The 11,600-nt window shown below is 47.2% G+C and overlaps 1 protein-coding gene across 2 annotated transcripts in view; it reads right to left on the reverse strand.

Annotated features, from left to right (window-relative positions):
* Window positions 1-11,600, reverse strand: part of UBE4B (ubiquitination factor E4B) — a 135,021-nt gene that overhangs the window by 75,072 nt on the left and 48,349 nt on the right. For both annotated transcript variants that reach the window (XM_045298742.1, XM_004705184.3), the window contains exon 2: window positions 6,794-6,980. In XM_045298742.1, coding sequence (XP_045154677.1) covers window positions 6,794-6,980 — 187 coding nt within the window. The remainder of the gene's footprint in view (window positions 1-6,793; window positions 6,981-11,600) is intronic.

Here is an 11,600-nt window from a genome sequence, read left to right on the forward strand (position 1 = left end):
GGCCAACAGTGAGCTGCACAGCAGCGCCCGCCGCTGCGGTCCAGAGTCACGGTAGCTTTGGGGGCCTTATTTTCAGGGAGGTCTTATTTTCGGGTATGCCTTATATTTCAGCAAGAGGCAAAACTGTAAGTAGGTCTTATTTTCAGGGAAACGGGGTATATCACTGTCTCTCAGTCTACATTTAATTAAAATATACTGAATATCATAGGAACGGGGGGGGGGGGTGCTTTCCAGTTGTAGCACCCAATGGGAAGGACGCTGCTGCCACAGTGAAGCTGTGGCTCTGTAAGTCATTTAGCTCCAGGTTCGTTGCTGTTGGATGCCACTGAGCCGGTCCCAGCCCATAGCAACCTGTGTACAACAGAGTGAAACACTGCCCGGGGCTCGCCCTCCTCACAATTGTTCCCACGTCCGAGCCCATTGTTGCGGCCACTGTGACAATCCATCTCCTTGAGGGCCTCCTCTTTTTCACTGCCCCTCCACTTTATCATGCATGATGTTCTTCCCCAGGGACTGGTCTCACCTGACAACATGTCCCAAGTATGCAAAGCAAAGCTTGCCATTCTTGCCGCAAAGGAGCCCTCTGGTCTTACAGGCTTGTCCTTTTAGCGGTCCATGGTACTTTCCATGTTCTTCTCCAGCACCATGGTTCAAATGCATCGGTTCTTCTTCAGTCTTCCTTACTCAGTGCCCAACTTTCACACGTAGATAATGCAAATGAAAATGTTGTGCCTTGGGTCCTTAGTCCTCAAAGTCACATCCTTGCTCTTCAATATTCTGAGGAGGTCTTGTGCAGCAGGGTTGCCTAATGCAACTCATCTTTAGATCCCGACTGCTGCTTCCATGAGCATTGATTGTGGGACCAAGCAAGACAAAATCCTTAACGACGTCAACCTTTTCTCCATTTATCGCGATGTTCCAGGTGCCTCAGAAAACTTGTAACTGAAACAACATCGTCTAGTGCTTTCTTTCCATTCTCTCACAGGAAAAATGGGATGTTGCTGCATAGGCTACAGTAACTGGTCAGAAGAGCGTATGATGCATTCCTCTCCTAAGCATACATTTTATGGACGAGAGGGAAAAAAGAACCCCATGATACTGCCTTGGTGACACCTGCTGGGGCTTCACCAAGGTTTTCTTGGTGTGGGGCGAGTCTTTCGTGTGTGCAGCCTGGAAACGAAGTCACCTCATTGAACAGAATGGCTCATCATCAAGTGACCGGGTACAGTAGAGGGAAGATTTCTGTCCTCCTTGTACTTGGGTGCCACTGGGCTGGTTCCGACTCAGGTGGAGTGGGTTCTGCGCAACAGACAGAAACACTGCTGGGTCCTCACCATCGATCCGCCCTAGGTCTGGCCCGGGGGAGGGCGCAGAGATGTTTTGGAGGTGGTAGGAGGGGATGGGTGTGGTGCAAAGGGTGAACTCCATGCGACTCATCTTGTCAACCCTGATGAACATACATTTGCTGGAGGCTAGTTGGGGATCAACATCAAAGCTCTGAAAGTAGGAACGTTCAACTCCAGACAATAAAGGCCAAACAAATCTTTCTGTATCCACCGATCTCTAAACCTTCATTGTGCCGTCGGCTCTCGCCGTTTGCCTCCAACTGGGAGACTGGAAAAAGATGCCAAGAGACACCCCCGTATGAAGGTCTTAGCGTTCACTCTGACTTCTCTGGGTTCTAGTATCCATTGCAGTGGCTACATAGAACTCACAGCAAAATTTGTGGTTGAAGGGCTTATTATTAAGGAAGTTAACAAGTTGTAAAGCCAGGGAGAAACGCTCAGGGTTGAGTTGTTTATCAAGACATGTTACAAAGTTCTTTCGGGTCTGCTAGTGAAGGCCCAAAGTGGCATACCACTCCACTGTACGTCTCAACCTGAAGGTATTCAAGCGTAACCTCACTGGGTCAACAAATCTTGCACTAAGTGCCCAGGGGCACACCATTCCAGTCTGCCTTGGCCCAAAGGCACTCAGGCTAGACTTCTGTGGGTCAGCAAGTCCCACTTCCCCTACAAGGTGGCCAGAGGCACCCACTCCACAAGCCAGCCTCCTGCACAAAAGCACTCGTCTTTCCTTGCTCGGTGGGCTGGGAAGGCCACCACTCTGTTCCATCCTCCGGCTCCTGGTTCTGCTGCTGCTCCTCTGAGGGGACAGCTGTCTCCTGGATCTAGAAGGTTCACTATGATATGGATCTCAGCACCGGAGAACGCACCCCATTCCTCTGCCTCCTGCTTCTCAGCAGGGCTCGTTTTATACACAGCAGGATGGCACTCCAAGACTCCTATTTGACTCCTAGGTGAGTCCTACTAGTGTATTCCCCCACCTTCTTGCCAGGCCCATCCAGGGAAAGGTAGTTTGGTGGGAGTTAGAGACTTTGGCTAGATGAACCACATTAAAGAATTCACTGCCCCACATGTATATATTCTCACATTAACCTAGCCAGGTAAAGCATACCTGCTATGAGTTCAACAAAGAAAATATATTATAAATAAATAAAAAAGAAGTGGGCTTAAAAAAATTTTTTTAAGGATAACTTTATTGGGGGCTCTTATAGTTCTTGTAACAATCCATACATCAATTGTACCAAGCACATTTGTACATATATTGCCATCATTGTGTTCTAAACATTTACTTTCTATTTGAGCCCTGTTTTATTTTAGCTTATATCAGATCTTTTTCTCCCCCTCTCCCTTTTCCTACCCTCGTAACCCCTTGATAAAATACAAATTATTATTTTCATATCTTACATTGACCGATGTCTCCCTTCCCCCATGGTTTTTGTTGTTCCTCTCCCTAGGGGTGTGTGTGTGTGTGTGTGTGGTTATATGTCAATCATTATGATTGATTTCCCCTTCCTTCCCTTCTCTCCCTACCTTCCCCCTACTCTCCTGGTACTGCTGCTCCCATTTCTGTTCCTGAGGGCTTTATCTGACCTGGATTCCATATGTCGTGAGCTCTTATCTGTACCAGTGTACATGCTTCGGTCTAGCCAGGTCTGAGGTCATGATAGTGGGGGGTGAGGAAGCCTCAAGGAACCAGAGGAATATTGTGTGTTTCATCAAGTGCACATTGTAACAAATGCCATAAAAACAGAAAGCAGAGTCCCTGTGGAAGGGGGCTGGGGGGTGGGGCAACTGTAGAGCTCTCTCCAGAGTCCCAGAGACTGGGAGAGACATTAAGAGATGGGAGGAAATGTCGAGCCAAGTGCCAAGGAGGGAAAGAAGCAACAGTGAAACTACGGCCCTCTGCACTTAACCCTGACTCTGAACAAGAGCCGGGGGCGACAGCAAGACAATGGGGAACCAAGGGAGCTAAGGTGGTCACGAGAAGCCGGTCTCCACAACAGAACCCCTCTCCAGAAGGCCAGGCCGGTGGCCCCGGCACACAGGGTACATGCGCATCACGGCCTGTTGGAAGTCTTGCAACCTGCTCCCCCTTTGGATCATCTCAGTTTGTTTCTTATCTTTGTCTCCCACAGGATGATCAGAAAGGCAGGCAGTGCCTTCCTTTCAGTAGATCCTTCCCAATGTCTTCGGAGGGCAGGCTGGAAAACACCCCAGAGGTAGCCATGGGCTAAGCCACAAGGGACTTGCTGAGACCAGTGTTCTTGTCTGAGGGAAATGACTGCTACTCCCATGTTTAGCTTCCTGCCATCAAAGGGGGCCTAAGGGGGCCTAAAACGGTACAATAGTGCCCCTCAAAAGTGGTCCAGGACAGGGCAGTTTAGCTACTATGAATTTTTTTAACATTGAAAGTCTATTATTTTAAATGAGATCCTAATACTTAAGTACAAAATAATCCAATATATGAATACATACTTATTATACATTTTATCATCTAGCTCCATTGCCACTGAGTCAATTTCAACTCATGGTGACCTCAAATCACAGACTCTCCATGTGGGGAGGGATCTTTTTGGGGGTTCTTACAGCTCTTACAACAATCCACACATCCACTGCATCAAGCACATTTGTATGGAAGGTATCTTTAAAGGAGATGTAAAATATGCACCCTTCTCCAAACTTTGTACTAACCTAGCGGCTTCTTGCCCACTAACAAATGGTTTCCCTTCCTGTTCCTAGCTCCTCTCCTACCCCACCTGCAATGGTTCGGAGAAGAATGGCTGTCTTTGCAGACTGCGGCCCTGGCTCGAAGCTTCGCTCAGGGAGTCTGCAGGTGAAGGAGGACGTGGGAATGCAGGGAGAAGAAGTGGTCTGAGAGACAGAAAGAACCAGGACAACAGATGGAAGAAGGAACAGGCAGGACTCCTGCCAGCTCCCCCGTCATGGCAGAAGGGCGCTGCCAAGTGCTACCATGTTGCTCCTGCAGGTGGCGCTCCATCCCATGGGTGGCAGAACACCAGAACATTTTTTGGATCCTAGATCCTGAAACTGGGAGCCCTGGTAGCAGAGAGGTTATGCCTTTGGACTGAGATCCCCCAAATTCGGTGGTTTGAAACCACCAGCTGCTTCATGGGAGAAAGATGGGGCTTTCTACTCCCATCAGCACCGCCCCCCACTCTCAGCCAGTTCTTCCCTGTCCGACAGGGTCACTAGGAGTTGGAACCGACTCGATGCAGTGGGCTGTGTTCTGCTTGTTTTTGAGATCCTGAGCAAACAGCTCTTCCTCACTCAGTGAAGACAACCTCCCCAGAAAGCAAGGCCAGGCCACCTTCTTTGTGGTGGCTTCTCATTACCCTGGACAGACAGCTTTCTGGAATTTTTTTTTCCCCTTGGGAAATTAACTGTCCACTTGGGTTGTTAAAGAAATTAAAGAAAATGTTGTTTGGGTTTTCGTGTTATTTTGATGGCTTTCTTGTCTGCTTCATGTATTAATTTAATGGATATTTACTTAGCACTTACGAAGTGCCAGACACAGGCACTTGGGACGGTGCAGTGAACAAGACAAACGCAAGGAAGGCCCTGCTCCATGGAGCTCACAATCCAGTAGGAGAAGCAGTGAAAATCAGGATACCAGCTGCATCTGTGCTGTCTGTTGAGGAACGCAAGTGCCGGCACCTACACCCGTGGTTCTCATGCAGTTCCTCAGTGGTGGTGACCCCAATCATAACATTATTTTCCTTGCTACTTCATCTCTGTCAGTTTGCTACTGTTATGAATCATGCAACCCCTGTGAAAGGGCCATTTGACCCCCAAAGGGGTCTTGACCCACAGGTTGAGAACCGCTGACCTACACTGAATGAGGGTTGTTAGTTCAAGTTCAGCAAAATATCCTTGCAGAATACTGGGGCAAAAACACTCCAAATAGAGTTGTGCCTCGGATGTTCCGGGGCCAGCTTGCTATGGTCCAGTGTGGCTCAGAGCTGAGTGAGCCAGGAGAGCGGTGGGAGAGGAGGCAGAGGCTTAGGGTGTTGCGGGTGGGTGGCCAGCCAAGAGGCGGTCAGACTTGACAGAGTGGGCGGGGACAGAGTAGAGGGCAGGGAGAGTGGGCGTGATAAGATGGTCCAGCTCAGTCTCCAGGCTGTGAGTGTAGAAGGGGTTGCCAACAGCATGCAGCACCTCCTGCTTGACCTCTGCAGTGCAGTCCCCTGGATTAGACTTCAGTCTCCAGGGTGTGGCCTGGCCCCAGGGCATAGACATCACTGCTTTTTCACGGAAGAACTACGAATGGTGGCAGTTTGAATTCCGAACCTTCCTCCCCACATGCAGACCACCACAGGTTCTCACGGAAAACACAAAAGGAGCCACTGCAGGCAGTGGGCCTGGTTATTACTGAGTGATGTTTTGTAGGGCTCTCTCATAATTAACAATATTGTGTATGTGAGTTTATATTTTGGTGGGGAGGAACCTATATTGCTGCTTGATGCTACAGTAATGGAAATTTTGCATATACTCTAAATTGACAAATAATCTTAGATCAAGAGAGATTATTGGGAAGATTTACAAAAATAGAGTACATTAAATAACTGCAGAACCTACAATCATATATAAAATTATTAAATGACATAATTTACTGCAGGTGTCTTAACACCTGCTTTCACTTAACCAGAAGTCTTTAAGTAATTATTATGTGCAACTGAAAAATTCACTTAGAAGAGAACTATTCCAAAAATACAGGATAAGCTGGTATCACAATTTCCCAACAGAGTTATGGACATGAACCACGAGCTCATTTATTATAATGTTACAAACAGTTAAATAGTCATCAATAAGATTGTTATCAACATCACATCAAGTGAAATTTTATACTCTGAAAATTTTAAGAGCAAGTTCTGTGTGAACAACGGAAAGCACTGGCGTCCGTGATAAGGCAGCAGTGGGCTCCACTCTAAGAGCCATCACTGTGGGAGGCACAGCGCGGGCAGTGTTTGGTTCTGCTGTACCCACAGCGCCACTATGAGCTGGAATGGATCCAACAACATCAGGAAAGCCCTCCTCATTTTGACCATTATTATAACCTTGCATTTGGGTTTGTTTATTTTTTTAAGTTATCAATCAACCATTATTTTAAAAAAATAGTGAAACCAAATTTCGTCTTAATCACTGTTCCATCCATCAGAGAAAAGACCTGACCATCTTTTAGTGTGTTTTGCTTTTTTTCCGGGGTGGAGGTTAGAGGTTTTGGAGAGGAAAACCATTTTCGCACATCACTGTCAAAATAAATAAACTATACACCAAGCACGCTGCCATGATTTTAATTCTTAAACCATTGCTGTGGTAGTTTAGGAAGTTGAGGTCCACTTCCTTTGAATGGGCTGTGGAAATACCTGGACGGTAATTTCAACAGAAAGGACGCAGCGTGTCCGCTTGGATATGGGGCTGAGGCTTACCTGATGCACCTATAGGGGAGGTAGCTGGGGTCATGTTGTGGACGTTGAGACCAAGACTCTGGGAGGGGCCTGGGGCAGACGCTGCTATCGGAGGTCCAGGAGGGTTCTCCCTCTGGGGAGAGGTGAGGGGGGTGGTCGGCTGAGAATTCTGGCCACCAGCAAGTCGCGCAAGGCGCCTCCGTCGAATCTATAATGAAGAAGGAAAACCAGGCATTTTATAACTATACAACCGAAACATAATTCTGCCTGAGAAGACCACCACTGGAGCTATCAAGAACCCAACAGACGGAGAAAAGGCATTGGATAAATCAAGAGCTTTGTTATGGCTGTGGCGAACGAATTGCAAGTTCAAATCCAGCAGCTGCTGAGGCTGGCTGCTGCTCGCTAGCGGTGGCTATGGGTTGGAATGGACTTGACAGCATTTGGGGCTGTCGGGTCGTGGGCTCACTGTGACCCACGCGCTGGAGCAGAACCGCCCTAGAGCAGCGGTTCTCAGCCTGCCTCGTGCCCCCACCCTTTCATTCAGTTCCTCATGTGGTCACCCCCAACCATTACATTACTTTCGTTGCTACTTCATCACTGTCATTTTGCTACTGTGATGAATCGTCATGTAAATATCTGATAGGCAGGATGTATTTTCATTGTTACAAATTGAACATAACGAAAGCATAGTGATTCATCACAAAAACAAGATGTAATTATATATTGTGAAATATTTCTTTCCTTTTTTGGGGAAATATTTACTTCTAATGACAAATCAATGAAATGTTGTCTTGAAGCCTGGTGTAGCATGGGTAAGTCTTCACGCCGGTCCTCGTCTGTGGGCTTGTCTGCATGTGGGCAGACCCACCTGGAGAGGATAGAGGAGCGGTGTCTCAGTTCCTAAGACCATCGGAAATGTGTTTTCCATGGTCTCAGGCGACCCCTGTGAAAGGGTCATTCAACCCCCAAAGGGGTCGAGACCCAAGGTTGAGAACTGCTGCCCTATCGGGTCTTCTGAGCTATAATCTTCATAGAAGCAGACCAGCAGATGTTTCTTCCTGTCGCTGGTTTGGTGTGAACGACGGCTAAGTTGATGATGGGTGTGAGCTTTTTTTTTTTCCCTCTCTTTTTTTTTCATTACCTCATTTTCCTCCCCCCCGCCCACTCCCCACTCCCTCATGAACCCTTAATAATTTATAAATTATTATTATATCTTATCTTACACTGCCTGGCGTCTCCCTTCACCCACCCTTCTGTTGCCCATCCCCCAGAGAGGAAGTTATATGTAGATCCTTGTGATCAATTCCCGCTTTCTACCGTCCCTTCCCTCCTGGTATGGCCACTGTCACTGTGGTCCTGAGGTGCAAGCTTTGGACTTGGCACTTAGCACCCAGCACACGTAACCACCGCGTCATCAGAGCCCTCGGGCCGCTCTACTGTACCCTGTAAGCCTCTCTCTCCATGCGTCAGAATTGACTTGATGGCGCTGAGTGTGGTTTGGGGACGGCCACCTCATGTGTGCAGAGGGAAACTGCTCCACGGGGGTGCCTGGAGAAGGCTTGAGCGGCCCGCGCCCTTTGGGTCATTAGTCCTGTTCAGACCCCTTTCTACCATGTACACAGGAACGCGTGTTTTCAATACACCAATGTATTTACCATGGTGATTTTTAAATAGGTGTGATTTTATATATCAAATTAATGGACTAAGCCAATGAAAGGGGAAAGAGAGAGAGAAAAAACCCTGCCCACCACAACAAAGTAACACTAAGACTAATTTTAGCAGCACTTGCAGGAGCAAATGATTAGCTGTCTTGATTCATTGCAATAAAAATATACTCTGCCACTGGCTTCCTTTAGTCTCCTGCAGTGACGCATGTGTACCACAGAACCCAGTCTCACAGAAAGGCTGCCCTACGACTTCATCCCTGTTCACGCAGCCAGTCAATAAGCTCCCATTGCCCCCGTGCTCTGTCCCAGGCAGTGAAGATACCTAACAGTAAGCCAACCCATCCAGTCACACGCTTTCCACTGTGAGTAAGAACGTTGAGAAGGCAAAACTACAGCACATGCTAACTTGCCTGCCCTCCTCACACTGCCCTCCTCACACTGATCAGTCCCAGACAAGAGGAACCTGATTCTTGACCTCCCTGTACGTGCCTCTGCTACAAATCACCTATCGTTGAACTGATCTGGTTATTTAGCTGCCTCCTGAAGTAGATTAAAACCCTTCAGGGAGAGAATTGGGTTGTATTTTATTGACAAAATAAACACTTGTGTAGTATTTACTAAGTTCTGACACTGCTCTAAGCACTTCACAAATGCTTCCTTAATCAATCCTTATAAAACCCCATTGAGGTAGGTACTTACAGGTGGGCGAGCTGAGGCCCAGCGAGGTGAGGTGCATGGTCAACTAGTCAGCGTCAGAGATGGGACTTGACACTATTGTCTGTGCTCTTGCTACTAACAGTCTGGGGGCTCTGGGAGGTTTCCAACACTGCTCCTGGGTTTTGTTTTGAGAAGGACATGATCGTACCTTTGCCCTGATCACTCTCGTTCTCTCACAAATGGCCTGTGGAGTTTGATCAAGTGGCTACATGGCCTGTCTGTCCACCAGATTCACCACAGAAGTAAATGTGAGGATCTACTTGTCCTCAAATTCAAATTAAAAAAAATTTTTTTCAAAATGACAATGTCACTCTTGTCACCAAATTTTCTTTTTGGGGGGGAGGAGTTATTTTTCATGAAAAGATGTCGTGGAGGGCTGTCGACCGGAGAGCTTGTTGTTGAGATGGGCAAGTTCATGAACCCCGGGACGGTGGTGCTGACCCAAGCCGGATGCTATCCTGTCCTCAGGAAGAACACTCGGGCCGTCCCAACAGTCAGCTCTCCGGGCTGGAATCGGCTACTCTCCCCAGAGTGGCCACTGCCAGGGGCAAGAAGAACACTGCCAAGAGCTCAGAGACCAAATCTTTTGTGAAGGTTTGTAACTATAATCACCTCATGCCCACCGTGTGGACATGCCCTTAAACAAAACTGTCATCAACAAGGATGTCTTCAGATATCCTGCTCTTAAACCCAAGGCCCACTGGGAAACCAAGGTCAGATCTGAGCAGAGGGACAAGACAGGCAAAAACAAATGATTCTCCTAGAAGCTGTAATTCTAGATCTTGATTCAATCACTAACCCCTCCCCCCCAAGATGTCATCGATGCTAACATATGTCAACAGCACATAAAAATTGATCCTTGTGCCTCCTTCTGTTCAGGCTTTAATAACTATGAAGATGTCCATACGCAGAGGTAATGTTATCATGTGTTAATAAATTCAAAGAATTACATCCTACTCAACTGCCACAAAAAACTGAAGAAGGCCTGAGCTCTTAAAAAGACATCAAGAGTCTATTTTCTCTGCTCAGCAGAGGCTTAACATCCATTCCCAGCTCTCCCCCTCTGACCAGACTTCTGAAAGCAGTCTCTGCCCTACAATCGGTCAGCTTTGTGATCAAAACGTCCTGAGAGGGCCTGTGGCTCAGAAGAAAACCCTGCAGGCACACAGGGTCAGACTAATCCTTAGGAACCAAAGGCCCCTGGGGGTGAGCCATGGAGGGGGGGGGGGGCGGCGCTGTCCCTGAGGGCTGTTTAACAGCTCTCAGGCAGAATCAACAGGAGCCAGTGTTTCCCTCCTTAGCTAAGGTCCTTGGGCAAGTCACAGCCACTTGATACTTATCCATTTTCTCAAGGGTAAAAGTTAGGAAATTGGATGGGTGAACCTTTCTTAGAACCAATCTTTGATGCTTATCTTTTCTGAATGCAGAGTTGTCAGCTTTAGCAAACAAATATACATTCAGGTTGGGGGGGAAATATTTAAGAATTCAACTGGCGTGAGATCAGCACTAATGATTTCATTACTTTATGGGTATTACTTAAAGTGTTGTAGTGGAAAACGGCATAGCGATACTTGAAGCTACTGGGAATTGAAATCCCGTATGATCCAGCAATACCACGATTAGGCATATACCCTCAAGAATAACACAACACGAGGGGATGTATGCTCTCCCATGTCCACAGCAGCACAGTTCACAACAGCAAGAAACTGGAAGCAACCCAAATGCCCAACAGTAGCACAATGGATAAAGAAACTATGGTATTGCAGATCTATCTAGGTAAGATAGGCTGGATGAACAGTCTGGAGGCAAAAACAACGGACCGATGGTTCCGGGAGGACATGGGAGAGGGGGAGGCGGGGGTAAGGAGGTCCCAGGGACAAGGGAGCAACAAGTGATCCAAAATTAGTGGCAAGGAGGGTGTGAGAAGCCTGGTAGGGATTCAGCAAGGGCAATATAACCAAGAGAAATTACTGAAACCCAAATGAAGGCTGAGCATGATAGTGGGACAAGAGGAAAGTAAAAGGAAATAAAGGAAAGAACTAGGAGACAAAGGGTATTTATAGAGGTCTAAATACAGTCATGTACATATGTAAACCTATTTATATAGGATGGTGGGGAAATAGATCTATGTGCCTATATTTATAGGTTTAGTATTAAGGCAGCAGATGGACATTTGACCTCCACTCAAGTACTTCCTCAATGCAAGAACACTTTGTTCTATTAAATTGACATTCCATGATGCACACCTTCCCTACACAATCGCTAAAGATAAACATGTGCATAAGCAAATGTGGTGAAGAAAGCTGATGGTGCCCGGCTATCAAAAGATATAGCATCTGGGGTCTTAAAGGCTTGCAGGTAAACAAGCAGCCATCTAGTTCAGAAGCATCAAAGCCCACATGGAAGAAGCACACCAGCCTGTGTAACGATGAGGTGTAGAA

The sequence above is a fragment of the Echinops telfairi genome, unplaced genomic scaffold, assembly GCF_000313985.2.
Source record: "Echinops telfairi isolate 266 unplaced genomic scaffold, ASM31398v2 ScPeMD7_7457;HRSCAF=8495, whole genome shotgun sequence".
NCBI lineage: Eukaryota > Metazoa > Chordata > Mammalia > Afrosoricida > Tenrecidae > Echinops > Echinops telfairi.